Genomic DNA, 27,668 nt, shown 5'->3' with positions numbered 1-27,668 from the left:
CCAGACAGGTTGGAAATGTTCAGGTCACCGCAGTAGTTCGTGCTGGGTCATCTTGCTGCAGGTATTTAAAAACCCAGACTCTGTGTGAGTGGTGACGATGTAAACACTGTCTACTGGGAGATGGTACAGGTGAGGGCCTCAGTCTTCCCATCTATAAAATAGGCAGAATTCTCTATCAAGCCCTGACTGTGCTATGTGCTCAGAATTCAGAGATGAGGAGGACACTGCTCCCTGGGGTTGAGACGGGCCACGGCCGACCTGGTGTCCGTGGCTTGTGGGCTGGCTAGTTACCCCCTCTTTTCCACTGCTACCTTACCTATATAGTGGGGCTTCTCACTTGGTTTGGATGAGGATTAGATGGTTCTACTTAAGAACTTTGGGGATGAGGCTTGGCACATGGTAAACACTGGGTCAGAGGGGCCTTTGCTCCTTGTCGGGACATGGAACACAGCACAGGGTTCAGGACTGAAGGACAGCTTTCCAGCTGGGCAGGGAAAACTTGGGGAGCAAATAACCAAATGTGCTTATGAAAGAGATGGGATTCTTGTGCAGTAGGCAGTCTGGGGTTGCTGGGGCTCTTCTGTGCATGTGGGGGTCATTAGCTCTCCGTGCTCCTGTATTCCTCCTCCCAGGCTCAGGGCTGAGGAAGCCCTGGGAAGGAGTCCATCAGCTGTGGCGGCAGTCCCCTCCCCTACCCTGCTGGACTCCAGCTTTCCCCTCCTGTTTTGTTTGCTAGACTTCCTGCCTTGGTCCTGCCCCCAAGTGCAGACCAGTACAGAATGCCCCGTCACCCCCTTTCTCCTCCCTCACTGGCATAGTAGGGTGAGGGAGGGTCCCATCAGCCTAGGATGAGTCTCCCTCCCGGCCCCTCCATCCTCTAGACAGACTGTGATGGGCTGCCCGCCCAGGAGGGTCCCCCGTTGATTGCCCAGGGCTGCTGCAATTGCAAACATTATACCTGGTTGCCTGGAAGTTGCCTCTGCAGGCAGTGGCTTGGCACTCTCCCCCACCCTGTCTCCTTTCACCTCTTAAACCTGGCTTCACTGGGCCTCAGGCTGCATCCTAAGACATTTCAGTTTCGCAAACACTTTGTGGACAGAATAGGCATTAGAACGTGTGTGTCTTTTTAAGTTTATTCGTTCATCTTCATGCATTCAACCAGTATTCATTAACTGTCTGCCTTTTATTAATCATGGTGCTTAAGTGCTGGGATTATCCTGGTTAGAAAGCACAGCACAGTCTGTGCCATTGAGCATCCACAGTCTACTTCCATAGTCTGCTAGCAGCTGTTGCTTCCCTTGGTCTTTCAGGCTGGGTATGCTGGTCCTTTCCCAGAGCATAGGCGCTGTTGTGCCTATTGACCACTAGGTGGCGCAGTCACACAGGTAGCTCAGTCACTGGTATTAGCTGCTGCTAAGTCACTTCAGTCGTGTCAGACTCTGCGCAACCCCATAGACGGCAGCCCACCAGGCTCCCCCGTCCCTGGGATTCTCCAGGCAAGAACACTGGAGTGGGTTGCCATTTCCTTCTCCCTGCTTGTTAATACCCAGTGCCGGCTAGAACTAGCCTCTAGAGGCTCTGCCCGTAGACGGTGGTCAAGTCGGAGGGAGGTTGGCCTGACATTTGTGTTTCTTTCTTTTTATTAAAAAAATTAAAAAAATATTTCTTTATTTATTTGGCTCTGCCAGGTCTTAGTTGCGGCACTCAGAATCTTTCGTTGTGGTGTGCAAGCTTTTAGTCGCAGTATGTGGGATCTAGTTCCCTGACCAGGGATGGAACCCGGGCTCCCTGTTCCAGTGGCTAAGGCATCTGTTAGTTAGATGCAGACCTCCTGGATTGATTCTCTATCTCTTCTCTCATTCCCTGGCTCCTGGATTGTTTTCTGTGTAGGGGGTGTATTTCTTTAGAAAGCAAACCTTCAGTCTCATTCCTTGGGAGAAATGTTAGCCTGTTGGCGTTAGGGGTTAGAAGTCTGTTACTATCATTAATGGGGTGGTGTTGGGAAGGTAGACAGGATGCGGCATATGTCATTGTGCTGCCTTTAATTGGAAAATGGTGGCTTTGCTTTTTTTTTTCTTTTTTGGACTGTGCTGCACGGCATGTGGGATCCTAGTTCCCCAGCCAGGGATTGAATCTGCTGCATTGGAAGCGTGGAATCTTAACCTCTGGACCACCAGGGAAGTCCCAGAAAATAATGGCTTTTAAAAGAAGCATCGAGATTCACTTTTTCTTTTAAAAGATTTTCTAATTGGGTAAAACAACAGAAGCCAAACTATACCATTTTGTACTACTATTAACAACTTGGAAAAAGTGATTTAAAGGTTTGAAAATAGAAGGACCAGCCTTGGTGTGTCAGGCCAGTGCAGACAAAAAGAAAGCTGCAGTCACAATGTTAAAATCAGTAAAAATGAAATTATTGTCAAAACATCTAATGGTAAGAAGAAATTATTACCCTGTGATTTTTTGGGTTTGATCTTAATGTACCAAACAACATTTTATAATTGATATGAATTTCTTATCACTTGCAGTGAAAGCCCATCTTATTGCTTTATTTTTAGCTATCAAATTAAACCTGCTTTATCCCGTCCACCTGGCTTTTGGAACATCCAGTTTCATGTTTCCTGGGAAATATACACCCCCCCCCTTGGTCATTTGTGACACCTTTGGACCTTACAGCACTCAGGGGAATTGGAAATGGGCTGTCTGTTGTTTAGTTCAAGTGGGTCATCAGGAAGTTATGGTGCCAAAAAATGAGCAAAATTAGGAAATTGGTGGAGGAATTATTTATTTATAGTTAACGCATAGTTTGACAGTCTTTGTTTCCTAATCCAGAAAACTGAGTCCCTTTATTGGTACCATTTATATGTACAGATTTATTTCTACCACTTTTTTTCCTTTTTGTCCCACTTTTTCTTTTTCTTTCCCCCTCCTTTGTTTTATTGGAGATGAGGTTTATATTTACTGTTCTGTTCTTTCTTGCTCTGCTAGTTTGGAGGTCATATATAGTATGCATGTCAATTACCACTTTGATTACACACACTCAGCAGACTTTAGTAATACTGAATGGCCTAGCATCACCTCAGATCACCCCACGAAGCACATGCTAGTATTATTTACTTATAGTCAATGCATATTTGTATTTATTCTGTGTTCATCACTCTCTTTGCTCAGTAAAGCAAAGAGAGTCCTCCCTGTGCTTGAGACCTGCCGTTTGGGGTTACTTTGCTTTCCTTATCTGTAAAATGGAATAATAACAAATAGCTGTTAAATGAGACGACGTGTGTAAGGTGTTTCGCGGTGTTTCGCAGTGTGCTGGACAGTGTCTGTGCTCAGTATGTGTTAGCTCTTCCTATCATTGGAGTCGTTCTGGCTCTGAGGACCATTTCCACAGGGATCTGAGAAATGATTCGTAATGGATCTGAGCGATGGCAGCCTTGAGCAGTAAGTATGGAAGCACACAGCAACTCCTAACACTAGGAACACAAACCTGTCAAAGCAACGAGTCCCATGATCAGTTATGTTCCCATGATCAGTCACATGTTCTTCTCAGCGTCTATTGAGATAAACTCAGGTTTTGTTTTTTTTTTAAGCTTATTTAAGCTATTAATAGATCTCCTAATGGTGAATTATCTGCATCTTCCTGGAATAAAAGGAACATGGTAACACTGCACAGTTCTTTTAATATTATTATTGTAAGATAATGCTGGATTTGATTTACTAAGATTTTATTTAGGGATTTTCCATCCATATTAACAAGTGAGATGTTTTTGCAAATACAGAATTTGCAGTGTAGTTGGTGAAGTGTGCTTATCGAATAATTCATATATACAGATTACAGATATTCACTGTGTCTGTGAGAGAGAAGAAGGAGACAGAAGGGGAGGGAAAGGGGAGCAGCAGGAGGAGGGGAAAAGAGAAAGACGGGAAGATGAAGCAGGGCAGGAGGGGGACAGGGGAAAGGAGAGTAGGAAGAAGAGGAAGGAGAGGAGGCAGAGAGAAAAGGAAGTCACAGTGTATTTGTCAGGATTATTTCACTCTCAAAAGACATCCCAGAGACTTCCCTGGTGGTCCAGTGGTTAAGAGTTCACCTTTTAGTTCAGGGCGTATGGGTTCGATCTCTGGTCAGGGACCTAAGATCCCACATGCCTGGCAGCCAAGGAACCAAAACTATAAAAACAGAAGCAATATTGTAACAGATTCAATAAAGACATTAAAAATGATCCACATTAAAAAAAATCTGAAAAAAAAAAAAGACAGCCCGATTCAAACCAAACAGTGATTGTTCCTAAAGTTAAGATAGCCAGGTGGGCATCTGGCTTCAGGTAAAGATCCAGAGGGGCTAGCATTGTACCTTTCACCCTCTTTATCTTCACTAGGTCCTCTTGCCCTCCCTCCTTGTACTGGTTTTAATCTCAGGCAGAATCCCCCTAGTGGTGGTGATGTTACATCTCATCAGTGAAACTCCAGCAGAAGTCAGATGACATTGCTGAGCCAGGGTCTCTTGCCAGGGCATGCAGTGCTCCGAACAGACCTGGGCATGTGCCCACCTTTGGGAAGGAGAAAGAAAGACTCCTTCTCCAAAGAGAGTCTCCATCACAGCTTTAGATGTTTTATCTGGCCTCACCTTGTCTTGACTTTAACATGTCTGGCTTTGTGTTTACAGGTCTTTTTTATTTTTACTTTTTGGCTGTGCTCCATCTATTTGAAGTGCGTGGGCTTCTCCAGGTGTGGCACTTGGGCTCTTTAGTTGAGGCGTATGCATTTGGGTCCCACTTGAGCCACACAGACTAGGAGTGGAAGGGGAGACATACCTGAGATGTGGTTCTCAGCACTGTCAGTGAAGTGAAGGAGCGGACGTCGGGACAGGCAGTACAAGACATTCTGGATTACCCCTAATTCATCAGGTGCTTTTGTGTGTCCCAGGTTTCAGTTACTTCATTCGGTTTGCATAAATCTCCCATGAAGTTTTTTTAAAATATTGTCTAAAATTTTTATTTATTTATTTTTGGCTGTGCTGGGTCTTCTTGCTCTGTGCAGGCTTTCTCTAGTTGCGGTAAGCAGGGGCTACCCTTCTTTGCAGTGTGCGGGCTACTCATTGTGGTGGCTTCTCTTGTTGCGAAGGACGGGCTCTAGGATGACTGGGCTTTAGTAATTGCCCCGAGGCATGTGGGGTCTTCCCGGACCAGGGATCGAACCCATGTCCCTTGCATTGGCAGGCAGATTCTTAACCTCTGGACCAGCAGGGAAGCCCCCATGGAGTTTTATTTGATATCATCTTCCTCCCCGTATTTATGGAGGAGATGCTCAGAAGCGTTCCCACTTCGGCAGGATAATTGAGTGGGACACTCAGTCCTGAATGAGGACTCCTGTCCCTCAGTGGGGCTGCATCTCCAGTCAGGATGGCCCATGCCTCCTCTTCCAGAGTATCCTCTGGCCACCATCTGTGTTCCTTGTGGCTTTACTGCAGCATTCTCTCTAACAGTCAGGTGAAATCTACCTGCAGGCGAAAGACAAAATGCCTGTACCCCTACTGCTTCACTGTCACCTATACCCTTTCCTTTTCAGTTGTCTGCGTCATAATTTTCCTTTGGTCTATTAACAAAGCAACTTTTACTTTTTTCCTCCCAAACAGCCCTAAAAAACCAAACAGGCCAACAAAGAATGGATTTGTAAAAGCTCACAAACTCGGGCTTCCAGACACAACTGAAGCCCAGAATCTTTGCCTCAGAGATGTGAATGTGGAGCTGTCTCTGTCTATGGTTGCTTCCAGGAATCTGACATAAACTTCGTCAAATTCCTTGTGAAAAACAAATCTTGTTTTGTGGCACAAAGCGCTTAAGTTGGAGAACCACATAAGACATATAGCAAATGAGTTGTTAAAGTAAAAACGTATCACAGAGATATTTTCACAAAGTACCTGGGATTATTAATCCATATCTAGTTGCTCTTAACCAAATTTTGACACGTGGGTTTTTTTTTTTTTCTTAATAGTATATTCTCTAGGGGACCCAGGGATTGAAGCTGGGTCTCCTGCATTGCAGGCAGATTCTTTACTGTCTGAGCCACCAGGGATGTCCATTGAAGGTCTGCTTAGAGTAGCCTTGCTTCTGTCAAGATGAACATAAATGAGATAATCAAGATGAAGATGAACAGGTACTCAGAACAGGGACTTGAGCCTTTAAATAGCTCAAGACAAACAAGAATGTCCTTCCTGGGAGCCTGAAATGCTGTGTAGTCACTGACTTTGTAAATGGATAGACTTTGTGCTTCTACAAGTGTGGCTCTCTGAATGGCTGTTTTAAAATCTGAAGTCCTAATGGGCACGTTTCTTTTCCACTCTCTTCCATGAAGATGGCTATGATAGTAGCATCTCTACAGGATGACCCCTGAGGATCCTGATCCTTGTTTAGTTGCTCGGTCATGTCTGACTCTTTGTTACCCTGTGGACTGTAGCCTGCCAGGACCCTCTGTCCATGGAATTCTCCAGCCAAGAATACTGGAGTGCGTTGCCATTCTCTTCTCCAGGAAATCTTCCTGACCCAGGGATTGAACCCAGGTCTCCTGCATTGTTCTTTACCATCTGAGCCACCAGGTAAGCCCATGATCTCTATTTCAGGTTCCCCAGTCCATCCATAAGGCTTAACTGAATTAAGTACTTTAGAACTAGAGGTTTATCATTTTACTGGTGTGTGTATTAAAGAGAAAAGATGGAAATGCGATTGATTGTCTCACTCCTTCTGTGGCCAGGAAGGTAGATTCTTGAGGTCTGTGCGTCTTCTCAAGATAAATGCTGGTTTTTCACTGGTAGCTCCTAACAGCTCCTGGGTCATGCTGGTCTCCGTATTTCTTGTGGACCATTTTTTAAAATGATTCCCAGGTGGCTCATTGGTAAAGAATATGCCCAATGCAGGTGATACAGGAGACTCGGGTTCAATCCTTGGGTCTCAAAGATCCCCTGGAGAAGTAAATGGCAACTCACTCCAGTATTCTTGCTGGGAAAATCCCATGGACAGAGGAGCCTGGCAGGCTACATGGGGTCATAAAGAGTAGAACCTAACTAAGTGACTGAGCAACTGAGCACATTTTCTTTTAAAGTTTTTATTGAATTTGTTACAATATTGTTTCTGTTTTATATTTTTGGGGTTTTGGGCTTTGAGGCATGTGGGATCTTGGCTCCCCTATTAGGGGTCAAACCTGCACCTCCTGCATTGCAAGGTGAAGTCTTAAGCACTGGATTGCCAAGGAAGTCCCTTGTCCCCATATTTTCTACTTTGAGCATAGCTGGACAAGTAGAGTTGGGTTTTAGGATATCATCTTAGAGAAGACATAAAACAGTGATCACAGGAGCTCCAGGATGCCACCAGGCTTCCACCAGAGGAAGGCTGCCACCTTCCTCTCGCTTCTTTCAATCAGAGCAAAACCCAACTTTCTTAATGGCACCTTTCTCCCAAGGCTACTACATAGGAGGGGCAAGGCCAAGGAAAGAAAGGATTTGGTGAACACAAGGGTGTGGTCATCAGTCATTGGGTGATTTTCTGTCCGTCTTCATGAAGAGGAACAAAGTTTTCACTTCTCCTAACCTGGTTAAATGATCTTATTTATTTAAAAGAATATTTATTTGGTTGCACTGGGTCTTAGTTGTGGTTTGTGAGATCTTTAGTTGTGGCATGTGGGATCTAGTTCCCTGACCAGGGATTGAACCTGGACCCCCTGCATTGGGAGTGTTAGCCCCTGGAGCACCAGGGAAATCCCTAAATTATATTGTTTAGAACACATTTCACAAATGAAAGGCATTCTTTTTGACACAATGCTGTTGAATAGCTATCTTCACTTGGGCCGTGATAATGAAATACTGCAGACTGGATGGCTTCAACAGCAGAAATTCATTTTCTCACCATTTGGAGGCTGGGAAGCCCAAGGTCAAGATGCCAGCCTGTTTGGTTCCTGACATGAGCTCACTTCCTGGCTTGTAGATGGCTACCTTCTTTCTGAGTCCTCACAGGGCTGGGAGCAGAGATACAGGGAGAGGAAGCCAGCTCTCTCCTATCTCTACTTAAAAAGAAACTAAATCATGAGGGCTTCATCCTTGGGACCTTATGACCTCCCAAAGACCCCACCTCCAAGTACCGTTTCATTAGGTTTTAGAGTTTCAACATGACTTCCAAGGGGACACCCTTCAATCCCTAGCATTGGCACAAGATTATTTTTAGGATATGCATGTGATCTTCATCGAGTCTGACTCTTTGCAACCCCTTGGACTGTAGCCCACAAGGCTCCTCTGTCCATGGAATGTTCCAGGCAAGAATACTGGAGTGGGTTGCTTTTTCCTCCTCCAGGGGATCTTCCCGACCCAGGGATCCAGCCCACATCTCTGGGGTCTCCTGCATTGACAGGTGGATTCTTTACCTACTGAGCCATTGGGAATGCTCATTGTAGTGATCCGTGTCTGGGGTGGTAAGATCTTGGACTCCGGCGGGAAAAGCGAGAAGAGGACGCCTGATTCGCACAGTGGGCTTTGTGGCTGTGGTTTGCTCTGCTGAGGCCTGAGCGTGTGCGCTCTGTGTCCCTGTCCTCCTCCTCTCTTCTCAGACGTTTAACAGTGACTTCTTGGTTCACCGCTCAAATTGATTCTGCATTGAACTGTCCCACTCCATTCTGCGTTTGTGGCAGTGACTGGTGGTACCTGATAGAAGATGGGTGCTCAGAAAACCTTAGCAGAAGGAAAGCAGGGAGTTTTGAGCCTCAAGACTGAAAACAAGTGAGGTTCTGCTGATGGAAAGACTGGAAATCAGCTTACCAGATGGTTTGGGAAGGAAAAACGGAGTTCCATTTTAGACTATGGAAGTGTGAATTGAAAGTTGCTCAGTCGTGTCCTATTGGAGAAAGAAATGTCAACCCACTCCAGTGTTCTTGCCTGGAGAATCCCAGGGAAGGGGGAGCCTGGTGGGCTTCCGTCTATGGGGTCACACAGAGTCGGACACGACTGAAGTGACTTAGCAGTAGCAGCAGCAGTCATGTCCTACTCTTTCCGATCCCGTGGACTGTAGCCCACCAGGCTCCTCTGTCTATGGGATTCTCCAGGCAAGAATACTGGATTGGGTTGCCATTCCCTTCTCCAGGGGACCTTCCTGACCCAGGGATCGAACCTGGGTTTCCTGCATTGCAGGCATATTCTTTATCATCTGAGCCACTGGGGAAGCCCTTAAAATACAGAGGTTGAGGTTAACTGTGACACTGCTGTGGTGGTGGTAGTTTAGTTGCTAAGTTGTATCCAACTCTTTGAGAGCCCATGGACTGTAACCCTCCAGGCTCTTCTGTCCATAGGATTCTCCAGGCAAGAATACTGGGGTGGGTTGCCATTTCCTCCTCCAGGGAATTTTCCCGACCCAGGGATTGAACCCTCATCTCCTGCATTGCAGGCAGATTCTTTACCACTGAGCCACCTCTCTATATTATTGCCAAGTAGTTGAAGATCACATAGCCATATATCTTAGGAAGATAAAAGTCCTTTGTTTTAACTCTGTAGTCATGGCAGGGATCCCTAGGATAAAGGTGTGACCCCTAGCCCCCCAAGCCCTGCTTGGCACTCTCTTGGTGACTTGATCATTTGTAAGGCATTTAGACAGTCCCATCCTGTCTCATGGAACATTCTCTGCTGCTCTTCAGTTCTACTACAATTCCTGCTTATTCCTGAATCTGTCTTCTGAGGGATTGCAGTCTGCATCTATTAGTAGCTTGGGTCTTCACTGTTGCGCGCGGGCAGGAGCCATTCTCTGATTGTGGTGCACTGGCTTCTCATTCAGAGGCTTCTCTTGAGCACAGACTCAAGAGCACAGGCTCAATAGTGGTGCACAGGCTTAGTTGCCACTTGGCGTATAGGCTCTTCCCAGAGTAGGGCTCAAACAGGTATTCCCTGCATTGGCAGGTGGATTCTTAACCACTGGACCACCAAGAAAGCCCCATATATCTTATATGTAGGGAGATTTTCAATCTTAGCTCATCTAGAATGCCTGTGTACGTTTGAAACTGAATATTTGGAGAACAATAAGTTCGTGTGGCATGCCTTGTCTTGGGATTGCTGTTAATATACTATCAATGTAGATATGATGATGACCCTTGTGATCGTAGGGTCATTGATCACCCACAAGTTCAAGGATGCCAGAAACGATCCTGAAATAGGTATTCCACTGCTTGACCATTCAAAGGTTGAGCCATTCATTCAGAAGCCAGGGCCAGATGCTAGGGCAAACATTGTAAAGCTAAATTTCATTGGATCCCTGACATCTATGTCTGCCTCTAATGTACCCTGAACATTTTCCTGTGACATTATTCTTTGCAATCGTGATATTTAATGGCTGAGTGATTTTTATCTGTGTGGGTGTTTCATAATTTATTAGCTTTTAACTTTATGTCAGATGTTTTAGTTCATTTGGTTTCTGTTCAATTTCAAACTGTATTTGGACAGTCAGCATGCATCTGAGTCATTCATTTTCCCCTTATCCTTCATATCCTTGGCCACCATGCCAAGGCCTTGGCAATAATCAAGAAGTGGCCTCTTCTGCTTTATACAGGAAGGTTTCTTGCATATTTGAAGACAGTTTCATCTCTCCTTCTGCCTCAAGGACTCTTCTTCAACCTGGGTTTTAAGCAAGGCTCCCTCTAACACCCTCTTAGGGCGACCTGTCCATTGATTGACCCCGAGCCTTCAACCCAGGTGACCTGCCCTGATTCTGCCCGACCCATGAGACCCACTTTCCTCTGATGGTCTCTGGCTGTTGATTTGACTCAAGCATGAGATGATCCATGGTGGAGGCCCCACTGTGGTTAAAGACATGGGCCTTTGTTTGTCATCTCCCGGAGGGGGCAGATTTGAGTGCCGAGTTCACACTTAACTGGCTTCCTCTAGAGTCGTTACCTAACCAGTGACCTCCCGACCTTTCTTCTTCTGCCGTTCTTGGTTACCTATCTTCTCCCTGGGGCTCTGGGTTTTGCCCTTTTTATAAAGTTCAAGGTAGTCTTGGACAGAGCAACAATACAAGTGGACTAGTAGACTCTGGTGCAATGTCTGCATTCCAAAGGGCGCAGCACGGCCCAGGCGGGCCAGGGAGCAGGGCTCTGCATAAGAAGCATCATTAGCTGAGATGGGAGGCCATCTCCCAAGGCTGCCTTGGGAATGGTTCCAGTTCCCTAACATCAAACCTGCCTGCCAGCAAGAAGTGACTCAGGCCTGCAGCCAGGGCTCCATGTCCAGGTGGGAGGCATCAGCTGATGGAGGCAGGACTGGCCTCTTCTTCTTCTCCTGGGTCAGTTGGCCATCTCTTACCCTGTCCAGCACCTCCTGCCCTGTTGCAGAGAGCACCTCCCCCCTACCCCCACACTACTGCCTGTTTGTGGATGAAGGCTGCCTTACAGAGGATGTACAACAGGTTAAAGTCTAGAAAGGACTTGGAGTTAGAGTCCCTTGCCTCTCAGTCTAATGGATTTTCTGGACATTGTTTTTGTTTTGTTTTGTTTTGTTGGCCACATCTTGAGGCCTGCAGAATCATCCTGGACCAGGGATCGAATCCATGCCCCATGCATTGGAAGTGCAGTTTTAACCACTGAACTGCAAGGGAAGTAAGTCCCTTTTCTATGTTGCACTGTGCTTAGTCACTCAGTCGTGCCTGACTCTTTGTGATCCCATGGACTGTAGCCTGCCAAGCTTTTCTGTCCATGGGGATTCTTCAGGCAAGAATACTGGAGTGGGTTGCCATGCCCTCCTCTAGGGGAGCTCCCCAGCTCAGGGATCAAGAACAGGTCTCCCACATTGCAGGGAAGTTCTTTACCATCTGAGCCACCAGGGAAGCCCAAAAACACTGGAGTAGGTAGCCTATGCCTTCTCCAGGGTATCTTCCCAATCCAGGAATTGAACCGGGGTCTCCTGCATTGCAAACAGATTCTTTACCATCTGAGCCACCAGGGAAGCCCAAGAACACTGGAGTAGGTAGCCTATCCCTTCTCCAAGGGATCTTCCCAATCCAGGAATTGAACCGGGGTCTCCTGCATTGCAGATGGATTCTTTACCAGCTGAGATACCAGGGAAGAACCTGTTTTCTCTACATTGTGCTATAAAAATCCCACCCTCCAGAGGATCTTTGGGAGTCCTGTGCCTTGTCTTCCTTCCAGAAGTGGAAGGGACCCTTTCTCCCTTGCTTGCTAGGAGTACTCCTTTCTGATCTCTCACTGAAATATTTTGATAACAGTCTAGAGTTTTCAGTATAGATTGTGATTGCACAAGAAATCCAAGTCACCAATTTTTCAGAACCTAAGCAGTTAACATTAGAAATTTTGCTGCAAATAAATTGATCAGTATGCAAGACAGTTGTCCCAGCTGAATCATGGTCCACAGTTAAGGTAAACAGATCTGTGATGACATTTTCTGAGCAGAATACAAATGTAGCTCATTTCCTCCCAGAGCTTTCTGACATTTCTTCTACACGGATAACAGATTCTCCCAAGAAGGTGTTGGTCACAAGGAAGAAAGATCTTTGTTTAATCCCTCTGTAAAGGTATGGCTGTGATATTTGATGTGCTTTCCTTCAAAAGTAAATTGTTCTAAGAGAGATGAATAGTGGGGAGAGCATTTTTCTTTGGTTAGCTGCCCCTCACTCCCTTCCAATCATGGGGGGAACCCTTTTGGGTTTTTGCTTATTTGAATGGTTATTAAAATATTACATTGTTGTATTGTGAAAGTTTGCATGTCATTAATCTTTTTTTTTGCAATGTGACAATCAAGGGATATTTTTCCTTATTTAGATTCATATGAAATAGTAGTGGGGGGAGAGGAAACAGAATGTTTTTCCATTTCCTCACGTTCTTTTCATCTGTAATGCTCTCAAGTTTTACATTTTCCCCCAGGTTTTCGCTGCCTATACTGTGTTTTAGAAATTCTGTACACCGCCTCTGCATTTGAAATGTGAAATAGTCCTTAGCTAGATGCTGCATCGTAAGCCAGCTCTGTGTTCTGTGTTATGGTGAAGCTTTCAAAAGCCTCAGCTTGTGCTGATGTTGAAATGAGCTGAAAACCTGCAACTTTGGGTAAGGGCGGGCAGAGAGTCATTCCATCCCTGTGTGTAACAGGGAACAGAGTTTCCTGGGGTGGGGGGATGGATATTGGCATTTGGGGTGGGGTTGCTCTGGATAGAGCTATGCGTGTCTGTTTGTGCATTTGTCATTGGTTACGACCAGAGATCCTGAGCAAGGAGCTATGCCGGAGGGTTTCATCTGAGGTGGGGGTTTCACTCTAGACCCTGTTGGGAGTTGCATTTGGGAGAAAATACCTGAAAGGCCATGAACAAGAGGGCATGCCCCTCAAAGCAGGGGTGTGAGTGAGTCTGCTCAGAAATTATGTCAGAAATTATGGGGCAGTCGAAGGAGTCCATTTGGGAAAAGGGCATCTTTCACACCATGCTTCATTCCTTCCCGAAACATTTACAGTCCTTGGCCAGGATAGCGTGGGTGGAACCTCCTCCAGGAAGCCTTCTTGGATCTCCCCAGTCATTCCCACCACCCAGGGTCCAGTCTTTTGCACAACTCACAGCTCTCAGTGTGAAATTACCTGGCTATGTGTCGTCACACTCAGGACTGAACTTGTCAGTGGCAGGATGGAGTCTTTTCTTCTCCAGCTCTCCCACTTGAAGCACAGTTCTTGGCTCAAAATCAGAGCTTTGCAAATGCTGTTTGTAGTGGATACAGGCCCTGTTTTCTTACAGCAGCTTCTGCATAAAGAAGGGATGTCCTGATTAACCCCATTTCTTAGTTGAAGAATAGATGGGGAAACTGAGTCTCATGGCAATGAAGCCAAAACTAGAAATATGTGCCTTTTTAAGAGTGCAGAGGAAGGTGTAAATGCTCATGTCGCCACTTTTCTCCAGAGTCCCCACATATCAAGTGCATGGAGTGGTTGATGTAAATATGCGACTGAACCAACTACATTTTCCTTCCTCCTCCAGAATTTTTTTGCCCCGTGCAGTCTCAGTGTAGGAGGATCAGGTGACCAAGGCTTTTTAGAATCTTCCTTTCTGGGCTCTGACGATGACACATCATGTATTCTGAGGCATTGACACCATCTCCTTCCTGCTGAACGCCCTCTTGGCGGCTCCATCATTCAGGCTCTGTCATCTTTCACCTGGACCATCGTGACCTTCATTCATTCACAGGACAAGTGCAGGTACAAGAAGAATGAATCACCAGGGACCAGACCTAGAATGGGAGGGGCAGGGACTGGCCGAGGACAAGCTTCCTTGGAAAAGTGATGTTTGAACTGAATCTAAATGAGTGTTCGGAGTTAGCTTGGTGAAGAGAGAAGAGAGAACTTTCTGGCCACAGGACACAGCGCATGCAAAGGCCCTGAGGTGGGAGGGAAATGTGGTGTGTTCGTAAAACCGATGGGGCAGGGTGGCCAGAGCTCAAGAGGTGGGCAGGATAGGTGGACGGCAGTCTGACCACCCAGGGACTGGCTGGGAGTTCCACATTTGTGCTGAGAGCAGAGAGAAACTGCTAGGGGATAGAAAGACGCAAAGGCTGGACTGGTCAGCTCCAACTCCCCTGTGAATGATGAAAGGGGAGAATAGAAGCACAAAGACCAAGGGAGGAGGCCCTGCGACAGGCCAGCAGCAGAACCCAGGGGACAGAGGGACCGTGAGGACGTGACAGCAGGACTTGATGGCTGGGTTTGGGAATTGTCATTGAAGAAACGGGATTGATGCCAGTGCATGTGTGAGTTCACCTGGCGAGAGAACAGAGCAGAGGGGTGTGTCAGTGCCTGGAGGCCTCGAGGAGGGGGAGCTGGCTGAGGAGAGGAGGAGGAGGGCTCTGCGAGGTTGCAGGGAGAGGATGCGGCCCCTGGCAACCGGGAGAGTCTGGTGACAGAGTGGGCAGCCGCACCCCGCAGAGAAGGGCAGGGGTGGAGACGAGACCCCATGATGATGGCAGCTCCCTAGCAGGGTGACAGAGACACAGGCCGGATGGAGCGGGGTTGAAAGGAGACGGGGGGTGAGGAGATCCTGAGGGGGTTGCGACGGGGAGCAGTGACTTTGCCCCGTGTGATAACTCTTACTCTGACGAGTTCTTCATCTGCTTTTAGGGTCGATTTGCATTTTGACATGTGGTGTTTGGGTCAGTAGGATGCGTTCATGTTTCTGTGGCACTCAAGCCTCTCCATTTTAACATTTATTTATTCATATATCTGACTGCACCGGGTCTTTGTTGCGGCATGCAGGATCTTTAGTTTTCTCTCCATGTCCAGGAGGAGGAAAAAAGTTTTCACTACTCCTACCCTGGTTACATTATCTGTTTATTTTTAAAAAAATATTGTTTATTTGGCCGCACCGGGTTTTAGTTGTGGCACTTGGATCTTTAGCTGTGGCCTGTGAACTCTTAGTTGCAGCACATGGGATCTAGTTCCCCGACAAGGGATGGAACCTGGGCCCCTGCACTGGGAGTCTGGAATCTTAGCCACTACCCTGGACGTTCAGCAGGGAAGTCCCAAGACTCTGTTGTTTTTTTTTTTCCAAGGTGCTGACCATGACCTCCACACACCTCTCAGTGGAATTCCTTTGCCGGTGCCCGCTCGGGACACCCAAAGAAAACCAGAGCGGAAAGGATGTAGATGGTTCACGCAGGATTGCTGGGCTCCCCTGCTGGGCTGTGTGAACCCTCTGAAGGCAGAGTAGAGCTGTGTAGGGCTGTGGGATCCCAGGGCTGTGATGCGGGCATGTGCACTTCTTCAGGTGAGGCTCTCATGGATGAGAGCATGGCGTCACCAGGAGGGGGTCGTGTCCACATTGCTTCAGGGTGGAGAGTGTGCGTGGGTGAAGTCCTGCAGGGACCTTGGGAGAGTGGAGGTTGGGGCAGACAGTGGACGCACTCTCAGGGCCTGTCTGCTGACCTGTCTGCTGGGGTATGGGGCAGGCCAGCCAGGTTAAAGGCAGAACTCTGGGTAGGGAGCTGGTGTGAGGTCAGTGAAGGACAAGAATCCCAGCTCAGGCTCCCTGGGCTGTAGCAGCCCCGCTTGGCCTACCTTTGCACGGGCATCACCCTGGAGACATTTTGCATGGAGGCTGCAGAGGAGTCAATCGTATGGCCAACTCCCTTCTGTGGCCCACTGGCCCCTTTCCTGCACTCCTGTGAGACACAGCCAAAAAAACCAAATTGCAGAAGTGATCTAATTCCTTACAGAAAGAAATTATACTAAGTTTTGTTAGTGTCTATGCTTCCCAAGTGGCGCTAGTGATATGGAATCCGCCTGCCAGCACAGGAGATGTGGGTTTGATCCCTGGTCCGGGAAGATCCCCTGGAGAAGGAAGAAATGGCAACCCACTCCAGTATTCTTGCCTGGGAAATCCCATGGACAGAGGAGCCAGGTGGGCTACCATCCATGAGGTCGCAAAGAGTCAGACACAACTGAGCAACTGAGCGTGTGCATGTGTGTGTTACTTAGCAAATGTTTTGACGTCCTTTTGTGTTCCAGACATCATGCTAAGTGCTTTACAGATATTAGCTTTTTTAATCCTCATAGCAATGTCATGAGGAATTTACTGCTTATTATTATGGCCATTTTCTAGACAGAAGACTGAGGCATAGAGAAGCTAAATTTTGCTCAAGGGTTATGGAAAAGTACAGACACGCACACTTAATATCTACTTTAAAAAGCATTCTTGTCTTGGGGGCAAGTAAGAGGAGAAGAGGGACCATACCTTCTGCCAGGTATCTGACGTAAGGGATCTTCCTTAAGCCCCACAGTAACTGTGGATAATGTGGGCATTTTCATTATTTATAGATGAGGAGTCTGTAGCTTCGGGGATGATCCATAATTTGCCTGTGGCCGCAGAGTGACCCCAAAGCATGGACACTTTCTGCATGTCATGCAACGTCCGCCTGGATCTATGATTTAGAGTCTGGATGTTACAATGACTCCTGTTGCCCTCTCTCCCCTACCTGGGAAAGGGTCTGCTGGCTGCCCACCCTCTGCCTGGGCCCCTTGAGGAGGCGGTGGCCCTGCAGGGGTGGGACTGACCCATGAGAGTTCACTACCCCCCTTCACAGCCCTGTGGCCGGGGCATGGCAGTGACTTCTCTCTGCGCCAGCTCCCTCATCTGTAAAATGGGCTGATTTATGCCTCTCTTGTAGGTTGGATGTAAAGCTCATGTGAAGAGATTAGAACAGAGTGAGCACCTAATGTTAAATCTTTTAGGTAAATCTATACCTATTAGCTTTAGGTATACATTTAGCCCCTCCTTTTTGGATTTCCTTCCCTTTTTGGTCACCATAGAGCCCTGAGTAGCTTCCTGCACTGTACGGTAGGTTCTCGTTAGTTACTGATTTTATACAAAGTGAAAGTGAAGTTGCTCAGTCGTGTCTAACTCTTTGCGACCCCATGGACTGTAGCCTACCAGGGTCCTCCATCCATGGGATGTTCCAGGCAAGAGTACTGGAGTGGGTTGCCATTGCCTCCTCCAGGGGATCTTCCCGATCCAGGGATTGAACCCGGCTCTCCTGCATTGCAGGCAGATGCTTTACCATCTGAGCCACCAGGGAAGCCCCGAGTAAGTGTATATATGTTGATGTTTATCATCATCATTAAGCCAGCCCATTCCATTGTTGGACACTCTTTTTATTAAAAAGTCATCCTCTTCCTTTGACTCATTCGTTCACTGCTTCTAGCTCTCCAGCTGTATATGCTTTCGAATGTGTCTTACAGTGAAACCCTTTAAAAGTATTTATTTCTCTATTTGTGGTCATTAAATTAGCACATCATTTGATTAATGTTAAATTAGCACAAGTTATTTGGGGAAAAAATTCTAGTATAATCAAAAATAAAAAGAGCTTTTAGGAGAAAATACAACCCACCTATAATTCCCACAACAAAAATAGCCAAGTTTAACACATTGGTGTACTTGTATCTGCCTTCCAGTCTTTTTCTGCACATATAGCAAGTACACACACACACACACACACACACCCGGCATTCTCTTGTGCATGCATGCTCAGTTGCTTCAGTCGTGTCTTACTCTTTGAGACCCCATGGACTGTAGCCCACCAGGCTCCTCTGTCCATGGGATTCTCCAGGCAAGCACACAGGAGTGAGTTGCCATGCCCTCCTCCAGGGGATCTTCTGGACCCGGAGATGGAATCCTCATACTCCTGTGGTTCCTGCATTGTAGGCAGGTTCTTTACCGCTGAGCCACCAGGGAAGCCCTTGCGAGGCATGGGTAATTTGATGTCTCGTGATACATACTGCCAAGTCCTCCTACACAGAGGCTGTGTTCATGCACACCCCAGGGTATGACTGTGGTATCTGATGCTATTTCCTCTCTGCCCAGTGCTATAGTCAGGGTTCCACTTTACTTCCTTTTGAAGTGAAATTCAGAAACCCTGCACATCAATAGTGTACTCACAGGACTACTTTCCATCTAATTGAGTAGCATTTTCTATTCCACTTAAAACCATGCTCTGCCTTGGAGACCCTCACCTCTGACACCAGGTGAGTGAACTTTCTTTGCCCACTTTTACTGGATGGATGTCCTAGGAGCTTTGCTAACTTATATTCAAATCATATGGAGAAGTTGCCAGGTTTAGGGAGCAGGTAGTCGCTTATCCTGGAGAAGGCAATGGCAACCCACTCCAGTACTCTTGCCTGGAAAATCCCATGGACAGAGGAACCTGGTCGGCTGCAGTCCATAGGGTTGCTAGGAGTTGGACACGACTGAGCGACTTCACTTTCACTTTTCACTGTCATGCATTGGAGAAGGCAATGGCAACCCATTCCAGTGTTCTTGCCTGGAGAATCCCAGGGATGAGGGAGCCTGGTGGGCTGCCATCTATGGGGTCGCACAGAGTCGGACATGACTGAAGTGACTTAGCAGCAGCAGCAGCAGCAGCAGTCGCTTATTCAAAGAAGACTGACAGCGGATCAGTTGGTAGATATGGATGTAGGTTATAGATGAGAGAGATGTATTTTTTATATTTTTATTTGAATGTATTAAGAGTGATTTTTAAAAGACGTTAGAGAAAAATTTAACCTTTCAAGTGAATTTTGGTCTCATCGATTGCATATTTCTCTTGGTTTGTTTGGTATCTAAAACAATATGTTAGTTACCACAATGATATTTGGTAAAATGAGACATCCATTCCATGAATCAGTTAAGAAATAGGAACAGCAGCAGATTTCCTTGACGTCGTAAAGTGTATTTGTCTTAAACCCACAATTATATTCAAGGACCAAGCAAGTTTACTTACCATCACCATAATCATGTTCATTTTAATCATTGCTGCTTGAGAGTTTTTTCCCTTCCCAGACACTGTTTGAGCCTCTTTATAAACATTATCCTTAATTTTTCAAGTGATCCTTTAAAGTAGATTATTATTAAGAAGTTTTTGGGTTGTAATTTGAAACCAGATATGTTTCATTGCAGAACCCCATGGCCTTTCTATTCCCACTTACTGGTCATTATTATCAAATATCTTGGAAACTCTGGCCAATGAAGTAAGACTTGAAATCAAACATTTAACTATTTGAAGTGAGAAAACAGTATTATTTGTAGCCCATAGGCTTGGTAAAATTAGAAAATTCATAAGACTTAATGACAAATTATTAGAGCAAATTTAAAAATTTGGTGAAATGGCAGGACACATGGCAATGGCCCTAGAAACTCTTTATCCAGGAATTCAGATTTTGAAAGGATAATACGTACACAGAACAGCAAGGGAGGGGAGGGCAGCACCTATCTTAGCTGCTGGTCAAATCAGTTGACATCACTTGTGAAGAGTTAGTGCAGCACAATTGTCTTCATAGCTACTAACCAATCAGAAAATATCTGGGAAAGGTGATCTCATTCACATTAGTAGCAATGATCATAATACACAATACAATATCACATCATAGTAACATCATAAAGTAGAAATAAACTGAATGCTGGGACTTCCCTGGTGGTCCAGTGGCTAAGACTTTGAGTTCCCAATGCAGGGGGCCCAGGTTTGATTCCTGGTCAGGGAGCTAGACCCTACATGCCACAAGTAAGAGTTCGCATGCTGCAACTCTCTAGATCCCATATGCTGCAACTAAGACCTGAAGCAGCCAAATCAATAAGTTAATAGAATAAAAGTGTTAAAGAAGTTAGTCATTATTTAAAAAAAAAAAACAACTTATGGGGAAAAGGAAGGGCTAGAATAAATGAGGTTAGGACAATTGATCTTTTCTTCTGCTGTGGACTGAATTGTATCTTCCCAAAATTCGTTTTTTGAAGCCTTAACACCCCAGTTGACTGTTTTGAAGATAGAGCTTATGGCAGGTAGTTAAGGTTAAATGAGATTATGAGGTCATGAGTCTAGTACCCTAGGAATGGTAGTCTTATAAGAAGAGAAAATGTGACGACATGGAGGGAAGGTGGCAGTCTGTAATCCAGCAAGAGGGTTCTTATTGCAACCAATTTGGCTGGCACCTTCATCTTGGACTTCCCATCCTCCAGACTGTGAGGAAATACATTTCTTTTGTTCAGGCCACTCAATGTATGGTCTTTTGTTATGGCAACTGGAGCTGACCAATACATCTTAAAACTCTACCTCTTAAGGCTTTATCTAGTGTTAAAAAATCTTTCAACCTAAAAAAGCAAGCGACGAATAGGAGAAAGATTTTCAAGTATTTTCAGAAAATTTGGCGAAGCTTCAGTATCTGTCATAAAAAGCATCTTACAACTAGATGAGAAAGAACATCTGAAACTTGGAAGAGAAATGGATACAAGATAGATGAATGCCGGTGGTGGGGTGGGGGTGGGGTCCAAGAGGGAGGGGATATATGTATACCTGTGGCTGATTCACTTCATTGTACAGCAGAAACTAATGCAACATTGTGAAGCAGTTATCCTTCAATCTAAAAAATAAACATAAAATTAAAAAAGATATACAAATGCAATTTACAAGAGAAAAGTAGAACTAGAATGAGCCACGTTTTCTTCAAAATGCTTCTTGAAAATGAGAAAGAAATCTGAAACAGAGGGGCTATGTGTGTACAAATAAGTGATTCAGTTTGCTTTGAAGCAGAAACTTAACAATATTGTAAAACAACTACATTCCAATAAAAACTAATTAAAAAAGAAATGCTTCTCGAGTTGGGGAGCGGGTAGTTTTGGCCACTGTGGATGGTGAGCCGACATCCATCTGTATTGTTTGGGTAGCCCTCTTTGCTGGGGATGTGTTTGTGCCTCTCAGTCTTCAAATTGTTAATGTATTTGCTCCCTTGCTCCTCTCCCCTTAAAGCCACCGTGCTCTGGCTTTTTGACACACTCATGTCACATGTAAAGATTGCAGCTGGCTTAGTGTATCTGTCAGGTGACCTTCATGAAGCATACGGTTTCTCCATGGTAGAAACTACTTGTGTCTACATGCCAACTTACATTTGGCATCTTGCACCAAGCCGGGAGAGCACAAGAATATACCCCGTGGGCGTTGATGGAGGCAAGCTGGTTGTGGGCCTGTCCTCACTGGCCCTTCTTCTGGGCGGATGAAACTTAATCATGGGACATGGTCACGCAGAATAAGATGACAGCAAGTCTGGGCCCACCCCGTGGCCTGGCCCCTGGTCCAGGGGGCGCACCTGGGCAAGTCACTGAATCTCTCTTTCCTTGCGTCCTTCATCTCTCTGAGGAAAAGACTGGACTTTCCAAACTCCTCAACGCTGGCCCCATAGATAGGGTTTCTGTGGAGCATTACAGTCCACAACTTTGTTTTCCCCATATAAAATGGGACAGATATCATCTTCTTTCCTAACTGCACATTGTCTTCCGTTTTCCTCCTCCCCGCCAACCTCTGAGCCAGAAAGTGACTTCAGGTGGGCCTTTCCAAGTCTGCAGACACGGGTGAAGATCTCACAGCTTGACATATCCTTAGTTCAAAGGCAGGAACGAGGTAGTTGACTTTAAAAAACTAGAGTCACGTGAAACATTATTTGTTCAGAAAATGCATTTTAGGAGTCTCCACATGGACTTCCCTAGTAGTTCAGTGGTTAAGAATCTGCCTGCCAATACAGGGGATCCTGCATGGGTTCGATCCCTGATCTAGGAAGATCCCACATGCAGCAGAGCAACTAAGCCCATGTGCCACAACTACTGAGCCCACGCACCTTGGAGCCTACGCTCTGCAACAAGAGAAGCCTCTGCCGTGAGAAGCCCGCACGCCGCAACGGAGGGTAGCCCCTGCTCGCTACAACTGGAGGAAGCCTGTGAGCAGCAGTGAAGACCCAGTGTGGCCCCCAAATTAATTCATTAATTGATAAACATTAATTAGACACCTTTATGGTATCCTGGGATAGTCACAGTTAAATAAATGTCCTCCTGTTAGGACTTCTCAGTCTATTTTCAGTGGACATTGGAATCTCGGAGAAGGGAATAAGTGTGTGGCTTTTTCCTCGCCCGTTTGGCCACGGAACGCTTTTCTTGGAAAATCTTAAGGGCCTGATGTTCTGTGGGACTTACTTTGGGAAGTGGTGACTTTTGTTTTTGCCCGTGTTTTCTCGGGCACTAACTCAGCCTTCAGTTTGAGGCCTTAATGGACTTAACATGGTTTAGCCTCCATTTCAGGAAAAATAAAATTTCTTACCAGAAGCAGGCAGATGTCAGATTATGAGGTCATTGCTGGTCGTACTGCCTAGCTGTCACAAATACAGTACAGTCACTGTCTACGGTGCAGAGGATTACATTAGTTGAAAGAAAAACCTGATAGCTCTCAAATTTTTGTGAATATAGAGGAGTAGCTAAGTTACGATTATGTCTGTTAGGGCTGTAAGATTCTTCTTCAGAAGTTTCGAGGGGACTAGTTCAAGTTGCGGAGAAGGCAATGGCAAGCCACTCCAGTACTCTTGCCTGGAAAATCCCATGGATGGAGGAGCCTGGTGGGCTGCAGTCCATGGGGTCGCTAGGGGTCGGACACAACTGAGCGACTTCACTTTCACTTTTCAGTTTCACACATTGGAGAAGGAAATGGCAACCCACTCCACTGTTCTTGCCTGGAGAATCCCAGGGACGGGGGAGCCTGGTGGGCTTCTGTCTATGGGGTCACACAGAGTCGGACACAACTGAAGTGAGTTAGCAGCAGCAGCAGCAGTTCAAGTTGACCTTAGAATATGTTTATTAAGTACAATATCTTTGGACATAACTGAGGATCAGATGCCTCTGTGGTTTTTGGGAGGAGGCAGAGAGCTGTAACTTCTGAGCATCACCAGCATTCCTTTACTAACAAGGGTTCAGATTTTCATATTTATCCCAGACTATCTTTCTGAAATACATTTTTGTAGACTTGCTTCCCTTCTGCCTTGGATAAGAGTCGGGCTGAGAAAATCGAGCCCTGTGCAAGTCATTCCCAAGAGCAATAAACAGGATCAGAGAGGCCACTGGAGGATTGCTCTTGCCATTTAATGGTCTGAGGACAGGGCGTCTGAGTTCACGAACTTGCCACAAAGTGGGAAGGAGAAATTCTTTAACTGTGATTTCTTTGAAATGTAGAATGCTGATCATTGGCTTAACAAGCTTCCAAAAGTTTCTAGCTTGTAAGAAATAATATATTATGGTAATGAAGCACAGGGAAGGCACTCTCATCTAATGACAGACCTACTTATCCTTTAAATTAGTATTTCTGCCTCGGAAGGCCTGGCTGTAGAGAGCCGCCATCACTGGCTTACCATGCAGCCTGTTGTTCAGTCTCTAAGTTGTGTCTGACTCTTTGTGACCCCAGCGACTGCAGCACGCCAGGCTTCCCTGTCCTTCACTATCTCTCGGAGCTTGCTCAAACTCATGTGCATTGAGTCGATGATGCCATCCAACCATCTCATCCTCTGTTGCCCCCTTCTCCTTCTGCCCCCAATCTTTCTCAGCATCAGGGTCTTTCTAATGAGTTCACATCATGTGGCCAAAGTATTGGAGTTTCAGCTTCAGCATCAGTCCTCCCAATGAATATTCAGGGTTTATTTCCTTTAGGACTAATTGGTTTGATCTCCTTGCAGTCCAAGGGACTCTCAAGAGTCTTCTCTGGCACCACAACTCAAAAGCATCAGTTCTTCGGCGCTCAGCCTTCTTTATGGTCCAGTTCTCACATCCACACATCCCTACTGGAAAAACCATAGCTTTGATGATATGGACCTTTGTCAGCAAAGAGATGTCTCTGCTTGTTAAGACACTGTCTATGTTTGTCATAGTTTTCCTTTCTTGTGGCCTGAGGGGGTGTTTTTAAGGCCCTGGGACCTCATGGTCCTCATCATGAGTGGAGGGCCAGAAAGGGCTCTATAGTCAGGGATTCTGAGTCCAAATTTAAGCGGGGAGCGGACTTTCTGATTGAACACAGATGCCCAGGGTGATTTCGGAGCATCTGTGATGCTGCTGCAGGAGACTGGCTGTCTAGGTTTGCCCAGTGGGCTACCAGTATTCGGGACCAGCAGTGGTTCTTTCCCTGTAAGCTTTTGCCTGAACTCCTGAACATCTTACCTGCCTCTAGGTGACAGGAAACAAGAGTTCTTTATGAATGCTGTTAGCTGTGAGAACTTTTTTTTTTTAAACCACCGAAACTAAATACAGCCTTGCTGCCCAGGATGTTGTTTTCCAGAGGAGAAAGGCAGAGCCCAGACTAGGGAAGGGCTCAGTCGGATCACATGACCAAGGAAGGGCCAGGACCCAAGTCCCCCGGTTCTCCTCCCAGGTGGTGCTTCTGGTCCGCTGGACAATTTTTCTGTTCATTCCTGGACTTCTCTGTCATTAACAAAACCCCTCCTCTTTGCTGAATTACAGAAATGGCTTCAGACATCCCTGGCTCGGTGACGTTGCCCGTTGCCCCCATGGCGGCCACTGGACAGGTGAGGATGGCAGGGGCCATGCCTGCCCGAGGAGGAAAGCGGCGATCCGGGTAAGCCCCCTTGGCGTTTCTGGGAACTGCATTGGATAGGCATTGCACAACATTCTTGACCTGTTAGGAAAATATTGTCTCTCCCTGTCCCGGAGAGTAAGAGCTCAGCAGTTCGCATCCTGTTTATTAGATTCCGCGGGATTCCTAACCAGGCATGTGATCGCCTCTAAGTGTTTTCGGGCCTCGGCACCCAGCTGGGGACTTCTGTTTGCTTGTCCTTGCTGTGAGAACGGCTCTGTGGTCCTGCTGGGCCTCGCTCTAGCCATCTCTCTCAGGGAGGGGGCTCACCCATCCGTCCGCCTGAGCCCAGCAGCCAGAGGCAGCCCTGAGGGTCGAGCTTCAGCTCCTGTGGGCAGCAAGATCCCTCTGGTGCTTTCTGTTCTTTGCTCTTGGTTACCAGTCTTTGCCAGGTGCTGTGCAGGAATTCCTCTCAAAAAAAACACAAAAAACAAAACTGACTCCAGTCCAGCATCTAAAGGCTGGGCAGCTTCCACGGTAACCTATTCTGCCCGTAATGTTGGTAAGAATGATGAGTTCTGGTGGAACCAGAAAGACCATCACTCTTGAGCCGATGGAACCCCAAACAGCATCTACTCATGATGTACCACATCTGTGACTGAGCGCAAGTCTCAGAAACAAATCGGCCATCACAGATCCCTGCAGGAAGAACACAGTCTACATTGTCAGGCTCTTGTTTATCAACCAACTCCTTTTCTTCATTGAATCAACTTCATTTTCAGTGAAATACTTGATATACAAGGTTTCTCACATAGAGTCAGTTTGTCCTATGAATGCATTTTCCCATAACACAGGTTCTCCCCAGGAAGACAAGGCTCCTCATTTGTAAAATGGTCCAGCATTTTAAACCCGAGAGTTTCCTCTTAACCAGTTCGATTCTTAAAGGTGCCTGCGCTGGCCCCAGCGGGGGTGGAGGTTGGGGGCAGATGTGTTTTGAGGATCTAGGATAGAGTAGGGTAGGATGAAAAAGCACCTTCAGTGTTACCATTTCAGATGGTGACTGCTGCCTGTGTGCCGGGCTTCAAAAGAGGGGTGAAGGTTTTGGTGATTATAGAGGGGGTTATGGAGCCTGGTTCCCCACCTTCCCTTGGTTCAGCTCCCTCCCACCGCTAAATGCCGCCAGGGTGCTGATGCAGCCAGAGTTCCATCTTTACGGTGGGACCCACTGAGCTGCTGTGAGCAGCGGGGTGCTTGGGGCCACACTCCTCAGATCAGCCTGCCCCCGGGGCTTACTGCAAACCCAGATGTCCTCCTTTAACCAGCTCTTCTTTCTAACTAGGTGCTAAGCTCAGTGGAGTCTGGGTTGTTAAAAGAATGCACTTGCTGTCAACATATCGACTTACTGCATGTTTTTTTTTTTTTAAAGAATCCAAGTCTTTACAAAATTATTTTAAATGCCTATGCTCGCTCACATCCATTCCCTGGGGACAGAGCCTCAGTGCAGGCCCAGTCCTTTTTAAGAAGCTGGCACAGGACTCTCTGTTGCAGGAAGGTAGGGCTGGGCCAGGCATCAGGGACAGGCAGAGAGGCTGGAGCCCAGCATTGCAGGGAAGGAAGTGGTCTCTAAGAGACTCTGCCAGGAGTCTGTGCCACTCCCCCCAACCGCAGGGTGTGCACTAGGCTTCAGTGAGCTGAGGCTACTCCCCTCCTCCGCCCCCGAGTTCCTGGCCCCGGCCTGACGTCTGGACCCTGACTTCTGCTGGCTCCCTGAGCTGATGATTGGACAGTGGACTCAGGCTTCTTTGTGAAGGAGTCCTCCCAGCTGCCCCTTTCCCTTCCAGATCACGTATACTCAGTGTGACTCTGGAGGTGGAGGAGGACCTTGGTGGGGGGAGACTGAGACAGCCTAGAGCAGGGGTCCCCAACCTGCTGGGTCCCCCACGGTACAGGTCTGTGACCTGTTAGGAACTGGGCTGCATAGCAGGAGGTGAGCAGCAGCAAGCAATGGAGCGAAGCTTCATCTGTACTTGCAGCCGCTCCGGCATCACTCGCACCACCACCTGAACTCCCCTCCTGTTGGATCGGTGGCAGCATTAGATTCTCATAGGAGCTCAAACTCTACAGTGAACTGCACATGCAAGGGATCTGGGTTGCCTTGCTCCTTATGAGAATCATCCCGAAACCTTCCCCCTGCCCCATCGGCAGAAAAATTGTCTTCCATGAAACCGGTTCCCAGTGCCAAAAAGGTTGGGGACTGCTGGCCTAGAGTTCTGCTCCACTTAGAACCAAGGAAGCCCAACGCCAATCAAAGAAACCAGAAGTTCAAGGGGATGAGCAGCGATTGCTGACACACCCTCCCAAGCAGGAGGAGGAGGACACACACCCCCAGAGGCAGATCAGGAACCAGCTGCCTCCCGGAGGCCTGTCCTTCATTTTCTTCATTCTTGGAGCCCTACACCTGCCTCCATTTCCCCCTTCGGAGGGAGCAGCCAGAAAACTGTGCTTCCTTCTGCTAAGCCCCTGGGACTCACGGGGGGAGCTCTGTGTCTCAGCAAAGAATCCTCCCTTTTCACAGGGTGGTTTCCAGAGTAATTCTTACCTCTGATATTTTTACATGTTTTGCTGAAATTCTGTGATGGAGGCCATCACTGTTGTAGAGTAGCCACAGCAGTGATAAGGCTCTTCTGCTCTCAGCCCCCATGCTTGTACAAAGGAGACCCCGATGGAAGTCACGTTCCTCAAATAGCGGGTCACCCCACTCAGGGTCCCCACCCGTGAACTGTGGC

General features: G+C 46.9%; 1 protein-coding gene across 3 annotated transcripts in view; it reads left to right on the top strand.

Annotated features, from left to right (window-relative positions):
- Positions 1–27,668, top strand: part of ARNT2 (aryl hydrocarbon receptor nuclear translocator 2) — a 187,417-nt gene that overhangs the window by 13,032 nt on the left and 146,717 nt on the right. For all 3 annotated transcript variants that reach the window (XM_088829576.1, XM_055417948.2, XM_055417947.2), the window contains exon 2: positions 24,810–24,924. In XM_088829576.1, the coding sequence (XP_088685702.1) occupies positions 24,810–24,924 (115 nt within the window). The remainder of the gene's footprint in view (positions 1–24,809; positions 24,925–27,668) is intronic.

Source organism: Moschus berezovskii, chromosome 21, assembly GCF_049115385.1.
Source record: "Moschus berezovskii isolate FMDL1 chromosome 21, NW_MosBer_1.0, whole genome shotgun sequence".
Classification (NCBI taxonomy): Eukaryota; Metazoa; Chordata; class Mammalia; order Artiodactyla; family Moschidae; genus Moschus; species Moschus berezovskii.
Note: the sequence above shows the minus strand (reverse complement) of the source record. Positions and strands in the feature narration are given on the sequence as shown.